Source organism: Heterodontus francisci, chromosome 20 (genome assembly GCF_036365525.1).
Source record: "Heterodontus francisci isolate sHetFra1 chromosome 20, sHetFra1.hap1, whole genome shotgun sequence".
NCBI classification, from domain to species: Eukaryota; Metazoa; Chordata; class Chondrichthyes; order Heterodontiformes; family Heterodontidae; genus Heterodontus; species Heterodontus francisci.
In genome coordinates, this window is record NC_090390.1 from 70,109,053 (window position 1) to 70,132,082 (window position 23,030).

The following is a 23,030-nucleotide window of genomic DNA, read 5'->3' on the forward strand; positions in this document are numbered from 1 at the left end:
GTTATCCAAGCCATTGTCCTGGATGGCAGCCTTGTTAGACATGTGTCTCCAATTCCATGTTCGGGAATGTGAGGCATTTCAATGAAAATTGTGGTGGCCATCTTGGTTGCAAGCTTTTTTAAAAGTTAATGCAAGATCCCAGCTTTTGTTTTTAAAAGTTTAATGTAGGTTTCCAACCGATGAATTAAAAATCTTAATTTGGCATAGCATGTTTTCTTGACAACGCTGACTGAATCGAACTGGCTAAAGATTGGCTTCTGTGATGGTGAGGACTTTAGGAAGAGCCGAGATGGATCACCCACTTTTGGCTGAAGTTGGCTACAAACACTTCAGAATTTGTCTTTTGTACTCATGAGCTGGGCTTCACCATTGCTGAATATGGAGAGATGCGTGAAGCATCCTCCGCCTGTTAGATGTTTAATTGTACACCACCGTGCACAACTGGATGTGGCAGGACTGCAGAGTTCAGATCTGAAACGCTGGTTGTGCAATTGCTTAGTTCCATCTATAGTGTGCTTGTAGTCCTGTGTTGTAGTTTCACCAGGTTGGGATCTCATTTTCATGTACATCTGGTGATGTTCCTGGTACGCTCTTCCGTACTCCTTATTGAACTAGGACTGGGGGGTTGCCTAGCTTGATGGCAGAGGTAGAGTAGGGATATGCCAAGCCATGAGGTTGCAGATGGTAGTGGAATACAGTTCTGCTGCTGTTGATGGTCAATGGATATCCAGTTTTGAGCTGCTAGTTCTGTTCTGAATCTGGCCCATTTGATAGTGCCACACATGAATGGTGTCTGCAGAGCGAAGACAGGATTTCATCTCTACAAGGACTGTGTGGTGGCAGTCCTAAATGATTGATCCCCTAACCTGAGACTGTGCCCCGGTGTTTTAGATTCCCTGACCAGCAGAAACAATCTCTCAGTTTCTACCCTATCAAGCCCCTTCAGAATCTTATATGTCTCAATTAGATCACCTCTTATTCTTCTAAACTCCAGAGAATATAGGCCCTATTTACTCAGCTTATCATAGGACAACCCCCTCATTCCAGGGACCAATTTAGCGAACCTTTGCTGTACCGCCTCCAAAGCAAGTAAATCCTTCCTTTGATATGGAAACAAAAATTGTGCACAGTACTCCAGATGTGGTCTCAACAATGCCCTGTACAACTGCAGCAAGACTTCCTTATTCTTATACTTCAATGTTATTATAATAAAGGCCAACATATCATTTGCCTTCCTAATTTCTTGCTGTACCTGCACGCTAACTTAGTGTTCCTTGTACGAGCACACTGCACAGTGGCGCAGTGGTTAGCACCACAGCCTCACAGCTCCAGCGACCCGGGTTCGGTTCTGGGTACTACGGAGTTTGCAAGTTCTCCCTGTGACCGCGTGGGTTTCCTCCGGGTGCTCCGGTTTCCTCCCACATGCCAAAGACTTGTGGGTTGATAGGTAAATTGGTCAGTGTAAAAAAATTGGCCCTAGTGTAGGTAGGTGGTAGAAGAATTGAGCGAAGGTAGGGATACGAGAGGGAAAAATGGGATTAATGTAGGATTAGGATAAATGGGTGGTTGATGGTCGGTGCGGACTCGGTGGGTCTGTTTCAGTGCTGTATCTCTCTATGACTCTATGACCAAAGTCCCTCTGACCATCTGTTCTTACTACCAAAGTGAATAACCTCACACTTCCCCACATTATACTCCATCTGCCACCTTGTTGCCCACTCACTTAACCTGTCTATATCTCTTTGCAGCCGCTTTGTGTCCTCCTCACAGTTTACATTCCCACCTAGCTTTGTATTGTCTGCAAACTTAAGATACATTCGTCTTGGTCACTTTGTCTAAGTCATTATTACAGAGTGCAAATAGCTGAGTACCCCGCACTGATTCTTGCAGCATTCCATTAATTACTGCCTGCTAACTTGAAAATGTCCAGTTTATCCCTAATCTTTGCTTCCTGACCATTAACCAATCCTCTATCCATGCTAATATATTACCCCAACTCCATGAGCCCTTATCTTGCGTATTTATCTTGTGTGGCAATTTATCAAATGCTTTTTGGAAATTCAAGCATATTATATCTACTGTCAGGCTGTTGTGGGAAAGCACTCGCAATTTTAGCACAAGTCCTCAGATGTTAAAGAAGAGGACTTTGCCGAATCCAAATCCAATGCAAGGTTGTCTGCCCAGTTTTTTTATTATACCTTTTTCTAGCAGTGTGATACAACTGAATGGGTTGCCAGGCCATTTCATCAGTTAAGAGTCAACCACATTTCTGTGGGTTACATATAGTCCAGACCAGGAAAAGATGGCAGGTTTCCTTCTCTGAAGGATATTAGTGAACCAGGTGGGTTTTTATGACAATCCAGTAGCTTCATGGTTACTATTACTGATACTAGCTTTTTATTCCAGATTTATTTAATTAACTCATGGGATTTGAACTTATGTCTCTGGGTTATTAGACCAGGCCTCTGGATTGCTAGTTCAGTAACAAATACTATGCTAACATAACGTACAGTGCTGAATAAACTAATCTTGGACTACCAGTTTCAGCGGCAACTGCCCTCAGGTAGGTCCCAGAAAATTGGGCAAGTTGAGGGAGGGAGCTGGTGAGTGTGGCCAGCAATGGATAACGAGAGTGCTGCAGAGCTGGAAGGAGAACTCCTGTTCCTCCAGGCACTTCAATTTAAAAAAAAATAGAAACTAACCTTTTTGGTGGCAGCCTCTGGGTAGTCCATGTCCAGATACAGAAAACCTGAGAAGGCCCAACGCCTGCTCGGCTCAAAGCATCCCAATTTCCCAAGGCGTCCTAAAACAGGGGTTAGGCCTCTCATTTGCATCAAGGGCCAAATACTCGTTTTAGGCAGCTGCCCTAGATTCCTGAAAATTGCACAAAAACATTTTGGGTCGATAGCTTCTCAGGCATCCTAGTTGTGCATAACGTTCGTCCCCAAAATTGGGCCTGCATTATGCCTGTGTTACATCTGTGAAATGGGTACGAGATTCAATATTTACCACATTACTTGAAAAAGAAAATTGAATGTTATTTTCTTCCCACATGACACATCATTCTTACACTACTGTCTCATCTGCCAGCTGTCAGATGATGCAAAATCCATGTGTGCTAACAGCAAATCTCAGTAAAGTTATGTAGCACACTGTCACTTTTCTGCAAAGATGTGCCTTGGAGAAACCAAGACGATTCAGTTGCGTGGCCCAAAATAAGATTCAATGTTGTACAAATTTCAATTATCTAATTAAGCTTTTTTGTAATATTTACTCTATGTATTAACAGAAGTTTTTCTGTTGAGAAAACTACACTGAAACACAAAAGCCACATGCAGCATAGCACCCAAAGGAGTTCCGAAGAAGGGTCACTGACCCGAAACGTTAACTTTGCTTCTCTTTCCACAGATGCTGCCAGACCTGCTGAGTGGCTCCAGCATTTCTTGTTTTTAACCCAAAGGCAAGAGTAGGACAGAAGATAAGATAAACCAATTGGTGGAAGTACAACAAGTCTACGGAGATTTTGTAAATTGGTGGGTTATAAGGAGAAAAAACTGACAGCTCCATAATTTTTAAATTCTGGGACACAATGAGTTCAAGTAAGCAACCGTGTGACAGATCTTGATTTTAACACTGTGGGTGTGGAAAGGACGGTGCTTTTGCAGCCAAGGAATAACAAAAGAGAAATGAAGCTTGATAAAGTTACTTCACAAGATAAAAAGACTTCAGCTTAGCCTTGGGGAATATCTATCCCTAACACAATTTTTCTTTTTCAAATAGAAAATTCTCACCTTCTGTTACTTACCAGGTCTAAGAGTATATAAGCCTTTAACTATATTTGCCATGGTTGAAGGGGTGACCTTAAATGGAGTTGACTGAGCTTCTATTAGTAAAGCTGAAACAAAAGCAGAAGAAATAGATAATCAAAGTATAAGGGGAACTATAATACTTAAATTGAACAGGAACTATTCACATTTATTCATTATAGTACTAAATGAGGCCATCAGCAGAAAACATTCAAACTGAGGTTGCAGTTATATTTTATCCCAAAGTGAAATGGCTTTGAGTACATACTGTTTTGAAAAGTGTTCCTTTTGTTAATCAGATGCCCGAGTACACTAAAGCCAACTGCAGAGAATCCTGCCAGGAGGCCAGCTCACATCAGTCCAAGTTTGCACTGGTTCTAGTATAACTGCAGCCCAAAGAAAGAGCATTGTAAAGTTCCCTTTTTAATGTTATGATAAAATGGATGCTCCCACCATTGCAATGCTAACTTTTAAAAAGCAGAGCTAGACAATGCAAAGAATACAGATGTAAAGCCTGGTTGTTGAGATCAGAAATCAGTGTGTAATATGACATGGGTCCCTGCCACCACATGACTGTAGCTGATAGATACTGGTTTTGTATCGATATGCACAGTCCAAGACTGTAGAGGGGGAAGGTAATCTACACTTTGACGCTGAAAGGCAGTCACTGTTGTTATGCAAAGTAAATGGAGTCACCAATCTGCACATAGCAATGTCCTATGTAAAGTTATAACAAATGAGATGAAATGACGAGTTAATTTTATTCTTGGTGCAGTTGGTTGAGACTGGAATGTTGGCCAGGACACCAAGAGAACTCGCTGCTCTCTTCTGAAAAGTGTCATGGGATCTTTTATGCCCATCTGAACCACCAAATTGGCAGATGGGGATTTGGTTTAATGTCTCAATTGACAACATTTCTGATAATTCAGTGCTCCCTCAGTATTGCACTGAATTGTCAGCCTAAATTGTGTATTCAATCCTGGACTGGTGCTTGAACTTTCTGACCTCATTGGCAAGAGTCCTGCCAACTGATTCAAGCTGACACAAAAACGAACAAAGACAAAGGATCATTCAGCCCATCAATGTTCATCTCTTTAGCCCTCTTAACTCTCAAATTAAAGTTGAATGCAAGGCTAGGGAAAGCCTCAACTCTTCAGCTCTACTACTTTACCTAGTGAGTTATTGTAAATGTTTGAATTTTTCAATTTTCTTACCTAATATAATAAAGCTATGTGCCCTGGTCCTATTGGCCTTCAAGTAATATTTAGGCTTCACCTTTTCTATTGATACAATTTAATGCTCGACATACCTTGACAAGATCCTCCATTAATCTCCTTCACTCTAGACGGCACAGGCCAAGTATTTCCTATCTTTCATTTTGGCTGAGCCTCTTCATATTGGAGAACATTCTTACTGCTCTTCTGTACCGCTTCTCCAAAGTATACATTTCTATTTTGGAATCTGGTGGCCAAAATTGTATACTCCAAATATGGAGTTAGCAAATTATTGCAGAACTTCAGCATAACCTCTGTAGACTTGTACTCAACTGTTTTGACTGTATGCAAGCATCTGATTTACTTTTTCAATAGCTCCTTTATATTTTCCGTAAATTAAAAATGACTAGTTCTCTCAAGACTTTTGTCCAAGCCATCCTGCTATTACTATTCCTTTCATTGTAGGCTTATATCATCACTTTTGCCCAATATGCAATATTTTACATTCCGGAATACTAAACTTAATTTATCTGCTCAATTGCAATACGACCTAACTCCATCTGTAAATTGTTGAGTGCATCCTCCGTCCCTCCTGCTCTATTTCAGTCTTGTATAATTGAAAAAGAAAATAAACTAGTATATCTATATCAGGAGATTTTTCATTTACCTGGAAAATACCCTTCTTTTGACTTGAATTTGCTGTGGAGCTTAAGATTGTATCAAATGACAGAAGCAAATATACAGCTACACTTCCAGTTCTAACTAAAATCATGCAATCTACTGCCATGAGTTACGTTAAATAGAATAATCCAAGCAGTGGAATTAAAAAGCAAAAGTCAAGTAAAAGCTCAGTGCCAAGATCTCAAATGGAAAAAAAGAAATGATGCAGTGAAATACAGGAGGTAATATATGAGCTGGAATCAGAAACAGATCTGCATGACAATCTAACCATCATATTCAGTACAACTGTTGTTCAATAAATCTTAAGTTTTGTTATAAAAAGTAGGTCCTAAGACACATCTTAGAAATGCCTGGTAAACAAGCTGACAGTGAAGATCACGATTTAAGACAGGGAGTGATTTCTTTCCAGGATGGTACCTCATATCAGTGACAATCACACAACTACTGTCAATGTTTAGTATATCTAAAGGCTTGGTAAAATGCATACCAAAAGTGCAATTCTGAACAAAGGTTTTCACTGCAGCTTTGGAATTAACCCAACCCTGGCACAAAAACCAGTATGCAAACAGAATCACTACTTACGCATTAAGGTGGGAACATGCTTTTCTGCAACCTGTTCTGTAAACAACTTTATGAGGTCATCTTTCAAATCTCTGTTAAGTTTGGTTTCAATGTAAAATTTGTTCTGCAAAGGATGAAAAAAAAGTTATCAGCAGGATCCAATGCTGTGAGAGAGCAATTTAAAAAAAAGCTCAATTCCTCAATCCACATCAGCAATGGAATTATTAATATGCAGATTCACTCCTGCAACAACAACTTGTATTTATCTAGCACCTTTAACACAATAAAACATCCCAAAGCACTTCACATGAGCACTGTAAAGCAAAATTTGACAATGAGCCAAATAAGGTGATATTAGGGCAGATGCCCAAAAGCTTGGTCAAAGAGGTAGGTTTAAGGAACACCTTAAAGGAGAAAAGCGAGGTAGAGAGACAGAGAGGTTTAGGGAGGGAATTCTAGAGCTTAGAGGCTAGTAAACTGAAAGTACAGCCACCACTGATAAGAGCAATTAAAATCAGGGAACTCAAAAGGCCAGAATTAGAGTACAGATATTTCTGAGGGTTATGGAGCTGGAGCAGGTTACAGGGATAGAAAGGGGTGAGGGCATGGGGGAATTTGAAAACAAGGATGAGAATTTTAAAATCGAGGTGTTGCTTGACCGGGAGCCAATGTAGGTCAGCAAGGAGAGGGGTGATGTGAGAATGGGATTTGGTGCGACAAAGATACGGGCAGACTTTTGGATGTTCTCAAGTTTATGGAGGATAGAATGTGGGAGGTTGGTCAGTAGTGCTTTGGAATAATAAAGTCTAGAGATAACAAAGGCACGAATAAGGGTTTCAGTGCAGATGAGATGAGGCAGGGATGGAGTTAGGCGATGTTACAGAGGTGGACAGAGGTGGAAATAAGAGGTCTTACTGATGGCACAGATGTGCGGTCAGAAACTCATCTCGGGATTAAATATGACACCAAGGTTGTGACAGTCTGGTTCAGCACCAGACAGTTGCCAGGGAGAGGGATGGAGACAATAGCTAGGGAACAGAGTTTGCAGCAAGGACCAAAGACAATGGAATAAAAGCAAAATACTGCGGATGCTGGAAATCTGAAACAAAAACAAGAAATGCTGGATTCACTCAGCAGGTCAAGCAGCATCTGTGGAAAGAGAAGCAGAGTTAACGTTTCGGGTCAGTGACCCTTCTTCGGAACGAAGAAGGGTCACTGACCCGAAACGTTAACTCTGCTTCTCTTTCCACAGATGCTGCTTGACCTGCTGAGTGAATCCAGCATTTCTTGTTTTTGTTCCAAAGACAATGGCTTCAGTCCTCCCAATATTTATCAGTGCTCTAGGATGCCACAGAAATGGGCAGTGACTTATTATACTGAATTTCTCCCCTTTTGTGAATGGCAGGCATTTTTGGAGAGGAGGAAGCAATGGGATTAAACTTCTGCATTAGTTTTCCAACTACCAAACTACACACTATTTTTGTAAATAAAGGATTATCCAGAGTTGTAAGGAGTTGAGTGTACACTGCTGCAGTACATTTAGAAGACATAGCAAGATTCATTCAACAATTGTAAGGCCAGTTTTATGTGTTTTTTTCTTTTTACTTATTTTCTCATGAGGTATTGTGTCAATTAGTGTTATTACTGCCACCAATGGGAATCACCTTATCTGCCAAGTTTAGAAGAGATCAGAAATGGCGAAATGCTAAGCAAGGTAGGGTGCACAAAACATGTTCTATGCCAACCTCAGTAGAAAGTATCAATCAAAAACAATTCCTTTCAACTGAAGGGCTTCCATTGTCTTGTGTAGGAGAATTAGATATCTGTCATTTTATAGTTTAAATATGCATTGTCCTTTGACCAATAAAACAGTATAGGCTACAGGATCTAAAAACTACATAGCATCGGCAGAATGACACTAATAGCTCCACTATTCAACTTAATTGCAGATAAGCAGCAATTATCAGGCTATTACTCCTTTTCTATGGCTCTTGTAAACTGAAGTGCTTACCAGAGTTTACAAATGATTGTCTAAGTCAAACAATATTTGCATTCCAGACTGACAGTAGCAGGGAGTGCTGGTGGGAGGATCTCATAAAGGGAAGCTGTACTGTAACTGCTCCAAGAACAATAAAAATTTTTTTATCAAGTTTGAATTTCACCTGAAGAAATGGAAAGCTAGTTTCCTAGAAAAATTTTGTGCAATTATGTAGCTTCAGTGCCAGCTGTACCAACATGTTATCCATTTAAGTTACAATAAAACCTCTCCCCATTTGACTCGAAAAACACATTTTTCTCAAAGTAGACAATGGGGGCTGCACTGGATAGCCCCCAGATTTGGACAGAGATTGTGATGCGCAAGTACACCATGCCGGTTCAAAGTGATGTAGGCATCATGCTTTGTATCATCATCATCTTCTTAGGCAGACCCACGGGAATGAGGATGACTTTCTTCCACCCCGGGGGTGTGGGTCCTTAGATGACTGAATAGTCCAATTCTGGATCCATACACTCTGCCACAGGTGAGGCAGGTAGTGCTTGGAGAGGCGAATGAATGGGATGCTTGAAATTCCTAATGCTCCTTCCGCTGTTTGCACTTAGTCACTGCCTGGGCACGTCGACGTTGTTCAAACTGGCTGGCACTGTCGCGGATGTTTTGTCTCCATTTTGGGCAGTCTCGGGCAAGAGATTCCCTCGAATCGGTGGAAAGGTCACATTTTTCCAGGAGGGCAGAGGAAACACTACAAGGATGGCCTTAAAGTCTCCCTGAAAACTGCTTTGTATGTACAGTTGATGGCACCCTGCACCATAGGGAAGGGTGCTATCCTGGCCCACCTCTTCAGCTTCTCTGTTCAGAGAGAAGACCATGATGTCCCTCTTCTGCCATACAGTCTGTAACCTCCAGGATGCAGCGATGGATGCCGAACTGCGCGGTGTTTGCAATGTCGTATGTTCCAACCTGAAAGGATCTACTTGCAAAAGAAATTAAGGGCCACGGCCACCTGCCTGTGCTCCATTCTGAGGCTGTAGGTCTGGTTCCAAGAGGTGGCAGAGTTTTGTGACCACCTCCTTGGTAAATCACAGCCATCAAACACATAACTCCTGGCTTAGGTGCAGGTAGGAAAAGTGCTCCTTGAAGATCCCAAGTGCATAAAACATCCTGCTGAGAGCCTTCCCCCCTGCCTCCTCCTCCCTCTGTGGGCAGCTTGTCTTCTTTGCTGCCTCTGTTCCATCTCCCCCATGATGCTGACTGGGAGCAAGTGGGGTGCTCAGAGCCCGACAGTAACAAACTCCTTCCCAACATTCAGCACCACTGCCTGCAGACTTTACCAATTTTTCTGAACTCCTCCAAATACCCACACTTCCAAAAACTCAGTAAGAGCTAATAGAAAATAAAAACAACTAATGTACATGGTGGACAATGGCGTCTTTAAATAATGCTGAAGGTTTGGGATGGGGTATGGGGTGGGGTGGGGTGGAAGAGTCCCTTGTGCTGCTGAATGCATGCTTAGCTGTGTGTGTTTAAGAGCGGACATTATCTAGAACAGCCAGGCCAAAAATGGAAGGTTGGGCATCAAATCAGCATTCGACACTGACTGGCTTCATGTTCTGCCTACTTCTGGCGCATGCATGTAATGCCCACGCTAATACCCTCAGCAACATGGCATTCAGCGAAGTTCACACCAGAAGTGATTGAGAGTTGCACGATCGCCATTTTTCACCTAAACTGGCACCCATAGCCAAAACTTGTGGCCATATACTGTTCAATCTCAGTCACTAACTCTGTGCCATTCAATCCTAAACTAGCACACTGTACAAATTAACATTGAGCTGGCAATAGATGTGACCAGTGAACTGAAGCTATATATTTAAATGCTAGCCATTCCTGGTAATATCACTGTTATAGAATCATAGAATGATGCAGCACAGAAGGAGGCCATTTGGCCCATTGTTGCTGTGCCAGAATTGCAGTGTGATGCTACTGGATTAGTGCTCAAGAACCTTTTTACTGGTTGCTGAGACAATAATGATCATCATTATGTTGGCTATCATCAGAACTCCAGTGACTGTCCTCCACAGCAAGGCAGGAACGTGAAGCCCGCTGTTCTGTTTCAGACAGTCCACAGTTGATCTTTCATTGACTTGTTATGTACTGCATGTCACAGCTTGTAGATCATGACGTCGCTGGCTAATCAGACACTCATCAGCCCTAAGCAATCAGCTCTTGATGGAAGCGACCAGGTAACTTAACCACTGCCCGACACACAGTTTCAGCTACTGTATTTATGGCAGCAGGTATTACCACCTGATGTAACTGGAGAGACAGTAAGAGGGTATAACATGATAACCCCAAAAACTCAAGGGGAGGTCAGAACTGTTGTTAAAGGCTTGTCAACGAACTCTATTAAAAGGGATAATATCGCAGCTTGAAAAAAATAGAAACAATACACAGAACGGGAGCAAGCAGTAAAGTGGAATTAAACTCTCAGCTCCTGAAGAGAAAAATAGCACAGACTTGATGGGCCAAGTGGCCTATTTTACTGTTGTGAACTGGAGTATTTCTAAGGCAGGCCGTGAGAGGAGGGAGGGGCCTCTACTCAACTGGTTAAAAAGGCACAGGTGCGAATCAGAAAAACCTGTGCAACATAAACCATCCCAGAGACAAATTCCCTTCACTCCAACAATATTAGTAATTTCCACAACCAGCAAACATTGCTGCTGGATGTGAGACAGAAAAAAAAAGATCCTATTAGACAGATTCCATATTAAATGACTTTATCTCTGTGCATCGGATTTGCTCTGGTTAAAATTTTCATGTAAAGACCCTTTGCATTTTGTTTTAACACAATTGTGAATCAATAAAATGGATAACGACTGCACTAAAATAAGAATTCTAAAGGGGATGAGTTAACTAGAACACTATCAGAGAAAATTGAGCATCTAAGATGATGTATTTGGGAGCTAGACAGGTGGTGTACAGTTCCATGAGAATAGTGTGATTCAGTCAGAATGGGGGAGTGCTATTATGTTTTCTTAGTATTTTTCCTAAATACATAATGGGTTTCAATTGTCTTCACAGGTCAAAATAAAATATCTTTTAAGGGTCTGAAGTAGTTTAATTAATGATCCAATGTCAGAGGGCGTGGAAAATGCTGCAGTCCTTCAATCAATCAGTTTCATGAAAAATGCCAAAGGCTCTATCCCAAGGTACACCTTGTGTAAAGGAGTAAACATCTTTCCACTTCGAACAACACAAGCAATGCCATTTTCTGTAATTAAAGTGAAATCCAAGGGCAGGTTGTAGCAGGGTGTATACTATAAAGCAATATGCTATTTTAGATAACCACAAAGACTCAAGGAGAGGTTAGAATTACATTTCAATACACGGAGAGTGGTCAAAAGGTCATAACTGCTGCCACAGACTGTTGTTGAAGCCATGTCCGACAACGCAAATAGTGCCATATGCTGTAATTAAAGTGCAATTCAAGGGCAAGCTGTAGCAAGGTGTATGCTCCAAAGCAATACGCCACTGCGGGAGGGCACGGGCTCTTGACAATGGTTTCAACGTGGTGGACAATGGCTTTCACGTGGTATGTTTCTGATCTGGAGCTTGTGGATTGAGATTGAACCTGTTTAAGCTGCTTTTTCACAAGTGAGAAAAAAAATGAGTAGATAAGGCTGCTCTTGTGCAACTTCTTTTGGGCCTCCTTATCTCGAGAGACAATGGATACGCGCCTGGAGGTGGTCAGTGGTTTGTGAAGCAGCGCCTGGAGTGGCTATAAAGGCCAATTCTGGAGTGACAGGCTCTTCCACAGGTGCTGCAGAGAAATTTGTTTGTTGGGGCTGTTGCACAGTTGGCTCTCCCCTTGCGCCTCTGTCTTTTTTCCTGCCAACTACTAAGTCTCTTCGACTCGCCACAATTTAGCCCTGTCTTTATGGCTGCCCGCCAGCTCTGGCGAATGCTGGCAACTGACTCCCACGACTTGTGATCAATGTCACACGATTTCATGTCGCGTTTGCAGACGTCTTTATAACGGAGACATGGACGGCCGGTGGGTCTGATACCAGTGGCGAGCTCGCTGTACAATGTGTCTTTGGGGATCCTGCCATCTTCCATGCGGCTCACATGGCCAAGCCATCTCAAGCGCCGCTGACTCAGTAGTGTGTATAAGCTGGGGGTGTTGGCCGCTTCAAGGACTTCTGTGTTGGAGATATAGTCCTGCCACCTGATGCCAAGTATTCTCCGAAGGCAGCGAAGATGGAATGAATTGAGACGTCGCTCTTGGCTGGCATACGTTGTCCAGGCCTCGCTGCCGTAGAGCAAGGTACTGAGGACACAGGCCTGATACACTCGGACTTTTGTGTTCCGTGTCAGTGCGCCATTTTCCCACACTCTCTTGGCCAGTCTGAACATAGCAGTGGAAGCCTTACCCATGCGCTTGTTGATTTCTGCATCTAGAGACAGGTTACTGGTGATAGTTGAGCCTAGGTAGGTGAACTCTTGAACCACTTCCAGAGCGTGGTCGCCAATATTGATGGATGGAGCATTTCTGACATCCTGCCCCATGATGTTCGTTTTCTTGAGGCTGATGGTTAGGCCAAATTCATTGCAGGCAGACGCAAACCTGTCGATGAGACTCTGCAGGCATTCTTCAGTGTGAGATGTTAAAGCAGCATCGTCAGCAAAGAGGAGTTCTCTGATGAGGACTTTCCGTACTTTGGACTTCGCTCTTAGACGGGCAAGGTTGAACAACCTGCCCCCTGATCTTGTGTGGAGGAAAATTCCTTCTTCAGAGGATTTGAACGCATGTGAAAGCAGCAGGGAGAAGAAAACTACTTGTGCAACTACTTCAGGAGAAAATGGCATGTGGCATTAAAAACATCTCCCAAGTGTAAATCTGAAGAAATAAAACACAAAGATGAATGCCTCTTTAATAATGTTTTAAAAATGAAGCCCACTTTCAGCAGCATCGCCCACTGAGCTGAAAAAATAGGAAAACCCAAAGCCATTTATGTAGAATTAAGTTAGAGCTCAGGTTTGAGAATTCTGGGGCTGAATTTTCATTCAGGGATCAGAAACCCAACACGGGGGCTAGTTCCGGGTCCAGGCCCCGCATAGCATGTTATAGACACGCGCGCCACTATTTTGAATTGGCATGCCAATTAAAGGCTAGGGAGTGAGCCCACTCCCCATCAGGGTTGGTGGGTGGACTCCCAACCTGGAGAGCCAATGGGAGGCCCTTCAGTACTCAGAGATTGACAGCCCCACTGGCCAAGATGAGAGTTATCAACCTGATGATAGAAAGAGAGGGAGGGAGATTGCCAGGTATTTTGGGTTTTTTTTTTTAAATAAATGGCCACAACTGCCTGGGCATGATCCTGGAGGGACAACCCCTACAGGGGACAGCCAGCGGTCACAACTGTGGCCCGACAGCCATTACGGGTGCAGGTGGGAGGATCCCGCACATGAACAATCACAACTCCCCACCCCTGTCCCACCCTGAACCCACCAAGCTGGCCTGGGCTGCCCACACTGTCGACTGGAAATCCCAGTCAGCGTTGGCCTGAATAGCCCTTTAATTAATTTTTAGATAATTGGCTACCAGCCGCTTGCCAGCGAGCAGCTGATCCAACCCCGACCTGGCCTCTTTGAAAATGGCTCAGGGTCAGAAATCGGCAAAAGGACCAGTGGCATCAAATTTCCTGCCCGCCTGCTTCTGATCTGGATCCTGACCTTGATTGGAAATTTGGCCCCTGGAGTCTGCAAGATTAACTTAAAGGAGTGATAACCTTTCATTTGATCCAGTATTTGAATAGGAGTTCAGGAAAGGGAAGCAAAGCCCTGGGATGTGCATTTATGAGAGAGGAAAGCTAGCCCTCTGTCATAGTAGTTAATCTCAAAAGTCTTGCTGCATAAGCAGCTACTCACCATGTAAATGAATAGAGGCACAATGCTCTGCAGAGCTCCCATGTACTGGCTGAGTACTGCATTAAACCTCTCAATGTATGCATCTGGACAGCTGACCTGCAGAGAGAATGCAGGATAGCAGTAGAGTAAGTAATCTGCATATGAGTAACCAGCAGGAATATACCACTACATTGCAATAAACAAACCTTATTAAAAGACTTTCATTTATATAGCACCTTTCACGACCACCGGATGTCCCAACGCCCTTTACAGCCAATGAAGTACTTTTGAACTGCAGTCATTGCTGTAATGATGATCTGCTTTTGTGAGGTTGATTGAGAGATAAATATTGGCCAGGACATTGGTGATAATTACTCGCCTCTTCAAAATAGTGACATGGAATCTTTTACACCCACCTGAGAAGGCAGACAGGGCCTCGGTTTAATATTGCATCAGAAAGACAGCATCTCTAACAGTGCAGCACTTCCTCCGTACTGCACTAGAGTGTCAGTTGTGACTTGTGTGTTCAAGTCGTTCTGATTCAGAGGTGAGAGGGCTACCATAGAGCCATAGCTGGCAGCACCATGAATAGCCCATGATCTACGAAAGGCTGATCTAATGCACATTCCATCCTTGTAAATGGAGATCTAAAACTTTGTATGAAACAGAGAAAATAGTTTTCCAATTTTATCTGTAGCACCTGTGGAAGAGTCTGTCACTCTAGAATTGGCCTTTATAGCCACTCCAGGCGCTGCTTCACAAACCACTGACCACTTCCAGGCGCTTACCCATTGTCTCTCAAGACAAGGAGGCCGAAGAAGAGGAGGAGTTCTAAAGAACAGGAATGTCTAACAAAAACACTAACTTGTTTGTTCTCTTTTCAGATGCGAACAAACCAGCTGTCCACTTCCCGCATTTTCTTTATTTTTAATATTATGTTTAAAAGAGATTGCTGTAATATCTTGCCGCAACATAACCAGCATTGCCAGCTGAAGAGCGGTAAAAAAATGTTTATCCATCTTGAAATTTGAAGCTGCCACTCTATCTAATGCAATCAATTAGCAGTAGTAGGTTAAAGCAGCCATTTAAATGTTAACCCTCCCTTTGTTCTGTAAAGTTTCCTTCAGATTCTCTGTGCTCTAGATACTGCTCACCTTTGAAGTTATTTTCCATTTCAGCACAGGACACAAAGGCTCAAATATGTCTGTTGTTCTCATCTTCCTTTGGCTTTTGTGAGGTGAAAGGAATCCATTACTATGCTGGTCACAAAGAATCAGTTTCCATGGCGATCAGCATTGTACATCATCCCATCAGTTGTGGTCTAATACAACTGGTGACACTTCTGGCAGTAAGTCCTCAAAATGGCAGTAGGTGGCAATGACCCAGCTGAACAACCTGCCCAGTTTCCTTCCTACTACAGGAACATATTAACAGCAGTAGGCTATACTTAGCCCCTCGGGTGTGTTCTGGAATTCAATGAGATCGTGGTTGATCTGCAGCCTAACTCCATATGCCCGTCTTTGCCCCAGGGTAACAATCACAGAATGGTTTCAGCACAGGAGGCGGCCATCTGGTACATCATGTCAATGCTGAGGCATTAGGAAAACTGGCCTCAGTTTTTCAAGACTTCTGTAATTCTGAATTTCAACTTTGTACCTACTCTCCCTAAAATAATATTAGTTTATGCAAAACTGTTGCCATTTCCTAACCTGCATTACTCTGATCACTCCTGTGCTCGCTAACCTACATTGGCTCCCTGTCTCCCAATTTAAAATGCTCATCTATCTGTTCAAATCCATTCATGGCCTCACCCCTCCCTAACTTTGTAATCTCCTCTAGCCCTAGAACCCCGAGATATCTGCGCTCCTCCAATTCTGACCTCTTTAGCATCCTCGATTTTAATTGCTCCACGATTGGTGGCCGTACCTTCAGCTGCCAAGGCCCCGAAGCTCTGGAATTACCTCCCTAAAACTCTACACCTCTTCTCTTTCTTCCTTTAAGACGCTCCTGAAAACCTAACTCTTTGATCACTTTTTGGTAATCTACCCTAATAGCTCCTTATGTGGCTCAGTATCAAATTTTGTTTGATAACCCTCCTGTGAAGCGCCTTGGGATGTTTTACTATGATAAAGATGCTGAATAAAATACAACTTGTTGTTCAACAACAAAAATTAATGCTTCAGCATTCCTACAATGTGTTCCATAAAAACTCAGATTGACCAAACTGTATCAGTATTCTGAGCTTCCGGTTGCTTGCCATTTCAACACTCCCCCCTGCTCTCATGCTCACATCTCTGTCCTGGGATTGCTGCAGTGTTCCAGCGAACATCAATGCAAGCTCGAGGAACAGCATCTCATCTACCGATTAGGTACACTACAGCCTGCCGGACTGAACATTGAGTTCAAAAATTTCACAGCATGACAGCCCCCCATTTTACTTTCATTTTTAGTTGTTTTTTCTATTTTCTTTTTTTCCTTTTTACATTTTTACAACCTTTTTTTGCATTTATTTCATTTCATCTTAGTTTGTTCAGTTTACTTACCCACTGTTTTTTTCATATTCGCACTTGGTGCTGTTCAATATTCAGTCCGTTAACACCTTTTCTGTACTAATGCTTTGTCTTTCAACATACCATTAACATATTGTTTGCCTTTGCTCCATGACCTTTTGGTCAGCTATGTGGCCTTGTCCAATCTACACCTTCTCCTTTGTTATCTCTTGCCCCACCCCCACCTCATTTGCTTATAAAACCTGTGACATTTTTAATATTTGTCAGTTCCGTAGTACGGTCACTGACCAGAAACGTTAACGCTGCTTCTCTTTCCACAGATGCTGCCAGACCTGCTGAGTGGTTCCAGCATTTCTTGTTTTTATTTCAGATTTCCAGCATCTGCAGTATTTTGCTTTTATAGTATCAGCATTCTGCCCTTGTTTCTACTTGGGGACATCAGTTATGACTTCAAAAAATTGCCCTGACTGCCTGAAGCCATCTATGTATTTGCCAGGCTAGTCAAATAATGCAGGCATTGTGAACTGCTGCAGAATAAAAACATTGCAACTGGATATTAGCATTAACATGCAAGACAAATCTGTGGTCTGAATCTACCTGCATAGCGATGGAATAGTACCTCTTCTTGTTGTTGCATGTATTACCTGGATCCCTGAAGCACCTATGGCCAAGATCTATAATATCCTGGACAGCTGAAGTCTACCAGACAGAAACAGTGCTGTACCCTTTCCACTGGGGAACTGTTAAAGGCGTTTCCCCAGGAAAAGAAGGAATTAGTTACATTATTTCACTTATCTGGCAGATGTCCCCTGTGCTGGCTTAAGATCCATGTCATTATGACTTTGCCAGCTACAGGAGAAACCACTTTCAGTAGTAATTGCCAGAAAGCCAAGTACATGTGTCTTAGCAAAATGGAGACTTGAACAAGTCAAATTTGTGAACTAGCAAAAAAGGTAGGTATAAACTTCAACAGTCAGGTGGAGATATGCTCAGTACAAAAAAAAAGCTGGCACAGTGAATTGGTACTTTAAACTACAAATGTTAGGCAGTAGTGCACTAGCTTTAAAAAAAAACCTCCAAAAGCAGGCAAAACAGTTTCCCCATCACATGCCAATTTTATAAACAGTATGGATTGCTTATATTCTTGAGATTATGGCGCCATCAAAAATCTCGTGTCCCATCCTCAAGGACTGTGGTTTACAAATAGAAAATTTTTGACAAGCTCGCTCATCTGACTGAAATTAACTCCAATGCTCTAACTGCCTTCTTGGTTTCAAGCTTTCAACTGTTTCACAAAACTAAAGATGAAGACATCTTTAAAGCGATTCGTCGGTTACTGGATTCAGTTACCAGTAATATTCTTTGACCAGACTGAATAATAAAATAATGTTATGAATGTGATTCTGTTCAAAGCCTGGCTACCCGACCCGAAGCTGACTACGTGTTGGGTTTGGGTCTGGTCAGGTCAAAATTCCGAGTCCAGCATTCGGGCTCGGGTCGGTTCGGAATTTATAGTTAAGCTGAATAAATGTTAGACCAGGTTTATTCCTTTAGAAAAAGGAGAGCCAATAAGAGGACACGGAGGGAGCCAGATTGGCAACAGTGTTACTGGTTGTCACATGGCTCGGGTTAGGTTGGAGCGGAAACCCTGGTAACAGGCAGAGAAGAGCCAAGTGTTCCTTTGACTGGACAAGCCCAGTAGCAGCAGAGCACCTGAAAGGGCAGAAAACTGACAAGCTTCCTGGTTGTGTGTCAGTGTGCGTGTATTTTACCTTCTGGAAGGAGATAAAGCGAAGTCTAATGAAGTGTCAAGGAAGAAAAGACAACAACCCAGCTCGCTTTCCAGCAATTCCATAAAAGCCCCTGTGAAGTCCACTGTGTCGATTTGTCTCGTCTCCCATCTTTGTGGAGGGCCTGCTAGAGCTCCTTCTCAACGCCGCCTGGAGAGAACTATTCTAGGGGGATCTTGGTGGCCTGTCTGTGTACGCGCGGAGGTTGGACTTGTTGAAGGTTGGAGGTTGCCAGTTTTCGTACAGCATGTCTCATCTGCTGTTTTCTTCAGGGGTGGGCAAGTGATCTGCCCGGGTTTTGTTTTGTCTGCAACAGAGCTCTGATCCAAAAATCCCTTTGTATTTTTTCAGTTAACCGGTGTATATATATGTGTGTGCGTGAAATGCTAACGTAAAAAAGGAGACTTTTAAAAATTAAATGTTGGGACTTTAAAAGTTTTAATGTGTGTGTTGATGTTTTACTTCATTAGTTGCTACGACTTGTTTTATAATAAACTGCTAATTTTGTTGTTCAGTAAAAAAAACCGGTTAGTGTGCTCTATTCTGGGAAAAATAGTGTATATGATTGACCGTATCAATAAGTGGGAAAATTTTAAATATGATGTTGTGACCTGTGGAGAAGTGGGACTGAATTAACAGCGTACTCCTCCCGCCTTGGTCGTAACAATAATAAAAGGTAATTCTGCAAGTTGCCAAGCGCTGGACTGGACCAGGACACCATTGACATTTACAAATAAAAAAAGAACATATTCTCTCAAAATTGTATGTAGGCATGTATAACATTAAAAATAAACAGGTTTGAATGTTGAAATTGCTGGGGAGGTGCGAGGCGCTGGAGCTCACTCTGGCCTGGGCCCATTCTCCAGTTTGCTCTGCACTCTCCACATACCAGTCCCCTACACCTCACTTTGGCTTTTATACTGCCATTGTGAGCAGCAGGAATATTAAAATCAAATTTTCCACTCATCAGGGAACCATGGCCATGACTGGGCAGAAATTTGAATCGGTTGCTGTTTTTCTGTCACTGAAAAATATATATTAAAAAAGCCACATGCTGTTGTAATGCAGATCCTAATCTTATACGAGAGGCACAGATATTGCTGTAGCTGGTGAATGGGAGGGGAGACCTTCCTACACCTGGATTGCCTTTATGCGAATATATAGAGTAGTCTTTTTAATTAACAGAAGATTTCAATTACGTTGATTGTAAGTGGCTTGTAGTTAGATATTCTAGGAGTTTCTTGTAATTATCTTTGGGAGTCAGAATTTCTTCTAGAACTTCCCTCCAACAGATTAAATAAATCTACAATAACACAATGTGAAGCTTTGGATTTTTTTCTTCATTCAATGCTTTATGGGTTTACTGATGTGAACAGATGTACAAATAAATTTCAACTTGGTTACTTCCACTGGGAGTTGCTCCAGTTTTGCACCATAATATTCTGACAGAAACCCTTTAAGATGGTGTTATGCTAGGCCCCCACCTGCCAAGAATAAGGCACATTAATTTTGTCATAAACATTGATTTTAAACTGTTGCAGGAGTGAAGAAAGGACTTGTTAAACAGATCAGGCGTGGCTGGAAAAGACATTTGCATATTAACAGACAGTGATTGCAAGGAAAAAGCAGCCAATCCCTGACACATTCAACCCACAATGGACCTTGATCACCAGGTATTGTGCGTAAGAGAAGCATTCCAGAGACTGCTAAAGTGATACAATCCAAGACGTGGTCAGACCAGTTAGTCACATGACTAACCTGCTTGGCCACCTGGGTTTTTCTGAATAGTACAAACAGTTTGAACTCAAAAGACTGTTTGCTCCTGGATTGAGAAGATCTCTCCTATCTGCTCCCATCTCTTTCTCACAAGCCTCTGAATCCACTGAAGACACATGAACCCCAAGAAAAGTCTCCTACAGCGAACAAGGTTTCAGAAGAATACTGGGCCTCAACAAAATGCAAGATCTACCTACAATCAAGGACTCTACAGTGAGCTCGAAGAAACGTAACAAAAACTCTTCAGATATTGCCTCAAACTTTTCCACCTTATTTTTCTTCTGCTCTTTTCTGTCTCTATTTGCATGCGTGTATCACGTATGCATGCTTGGATGCGTCATGTGTCCGCAGGAGTTTAAGTTTAATAAATTTTAGCTTTTCTTCTTTAAACCCAAGAAAGCCTGTTTGTGCTAGTTTCTTTGCCTTGTAATTGGAAAGCAGTGAACAAAGATTCACCGAGAGGGAGCTAAAAACACGGTGTGTTTAAAATTGAAACCCTGTTACAGTAAGACCAGGCGAAGGCTGAGCGGGAACCCTGGGACCTCTTTCTCACTGGGTCGTAACAGATGGTTATAAAGCCATTAAGTTCAAATCCCAGCAAGTGTCAATACAAAATCCATCAAAGGTTTAATATCTTTTTTTAAAAATCGTCCTTGGGATGTGAGCATTACTGGCAAGGCCAGCATTTATTACCCATCCCTAATTGCCCTTGACAAAATGGTGGTGAGCCATCTTCTTGAACCACTGTAGTCCATGTGGGATAGGTACAGTGCTGTTAGGGAGGGCATTCCAGGATTTTGATCCAGTCCCAGTTAAGGAACACAATATAGTTCCAAGGCAGGAAGGTGCGTGGCTTGGAGAGGCACGTGCAAGTGGTCATGTTCCCATGTGTCTGCTGCCCTTGTTCTTCTACATGCTAGAAGTCTTGAGTTTGAAAGGTGTTGTTGAAGGAGCCTTGGTGAGTTGCTGCAGTGCATCTTGTAGGTGGTACACACTGCTGCCACTGTGCCCCAGCAGTGGAGGGAGTGAACGTTTGAGGTGGTGGATGGGGTGCCAATCAAGTTGTCTGCTTTGCCTTGGATGGTGTCGAGCTTTTTGAGTGCTGTTGGAGCTTCACTCATCTATGCAACTGCAGAGTATTCCGTCACACTCCCGATTTGTGCCTAGAAGATGATCAACAGGCTTTGGGGAGTCAGAAGGTGAGTTACGCACTGAAGAATTCCCAGCCTCTGACCTTTTCTTATAGCTACAGTATTTATATGGCTGGTCTGGCTAAGTTTCTGGTCAATGGTGACCCCCCCACCCCCCCCCACCCACCCACCCCCCAAGGATGTTGATTTTGGGGGATTCAGCGATGGCAATGCCATTGAACATCAAGGGGAGATGGTTAGATTCTCTCTTGTTGAAGATGTCATTATCAGCCCAAGCCTGAATGTTTTCTTGCTGCAAGCAGGCACGGACTGCTTCAGTATCGGAGGAGTTTCAAATGGTACTGAACACTGTGCAATCAGCATCAAGCATTCCTACTTCTGATGTTGAATGGAAGATCATTCACGAAGCAGCTGAAGATGGTTGGGCTCAGGACACTACCCTGAGAAACTCGAGCAGCAAGGTCCTGGGGCTGAGATGATTGGCCTTCAACAACAACAACCGCCTTCCTTTGTGCTAGGTATGACTCCAGCCAGTGGAGAGTGTTTCATCCCCGATTCCCATCAACTTCAATCTTGCTAGGGCTCCTTGATGCCACAATTGGTCAAATGCTGCCTTGATATCAAGGGCAATCACTCTCACTTCACCTCTGAAATTCAACTTTTTTGTACATGTTTGGACAATGGCTGTAATGAGGTCTGAGTAAGTGCTGCTTGATAGCACTGTCGATGACACCTTCCATCACTTTGCTGATGAATGAGAGTAGACGGATGTGGCAGTAAATGGCTGGATCGATTTGTCCTGCATTTTGCTGGTGTTTGATGGGATGTCATGTGACTTCATGGGGTCTGGAAGCAATGTTAAGGACTCCCAGAGCTACTCTCTCATGCCTACATACCACTGTGCCGCCTCCTCTGTTGGGTCTGCTGGTAGGACAGAACATACCTAGGCATGGTGATGGAGGAGTCTGGAATATTGGTTGTAAGGTATGATTTGATGAGCATAACTATATCAGGCTGTTGCTTGACTCGTCCGTAGGACAGCTCTCCCAATTTTGGCATAGGTCCCCAGATATTAGTGAGGAGGACTTGCAGGGTCGATTGGGCAGAGTGTGCCTTTGTCACTTCCGGTACCTAGGTCGATGCCAGGTGGTCTGTCTGGTTTTATTCTTTTCCAACTTTTCTGTCGTGATTTTCACACAACTGAGTGTCTTGCTAGGTCTTTTCAAAGGGCAGTTAAGAGGCGGAGAGTCTGGAGTCACATGTATGCTAGATCAGATAAGGACAGCAGATTCCCTTCCCTAAAGGACATTAGTGAATGGGTTTTTACGACAATCCAGTAGTTTTATAATCACCATTACCGAGACTAGCTTTTTATTCCAGATTTTAAAATTTCAGCAGATGCCGTGGAATTTCCGTGAGGCATTAGTCCAGGCCTTTGTATTACTAGTGCAGTAACATCACCCCTATGCCACCATTTCATCAAATTAAATTCAATGCTGCAAACTAGTGCAGCTTCTGGACCTTTTTTCAAATCAGCACAGCTTCAGAAACATCAAAGAAATGTTAAAACATCCAATTAAATATTCACAAGAAATAGCAGAAATACAAGAAAGGAATGCTTGGACCACATGG

The 23,030-nt window shown here is 42.8% G+C and overlaps 1 protein-coding gene across 3 annotated transcripts in view; it reads right to left on the reverse strand.

Moving 5' to 3' along the window:
- The window catches only part of cacul1 (CDK2 associated cullin domain 1), a 130,720-nt gene that overhangs the window by 46,946 nt on the left and 60,744 nt on the right, over nt 1-23,030 (reverse strand). For 2 of the 3 annotated variants that reach the window (XM_068052990.1, XM_068052991.1), the window contains exons 4-6: nt 14,193-14,288; nt 6,284-6,386; nt 3,806-3,895 (exon numbers count right to left, since the gene is read on the reverse strand). In XM_068052990.1, the coding sequence (XP_067909091.1) occupies nt 3,806-3,895; nt 6,284-6,386; nt 14,193-14,288 (289 nt within the window). The remainder of the gene's footprint in view (nt 1-3,805; nt 3,896-6,283; nt 6,387-14,192; nt 14,289-23,030) is intronic. The other variant, XM_068052993.1, reaches the window with a different exon arrangement.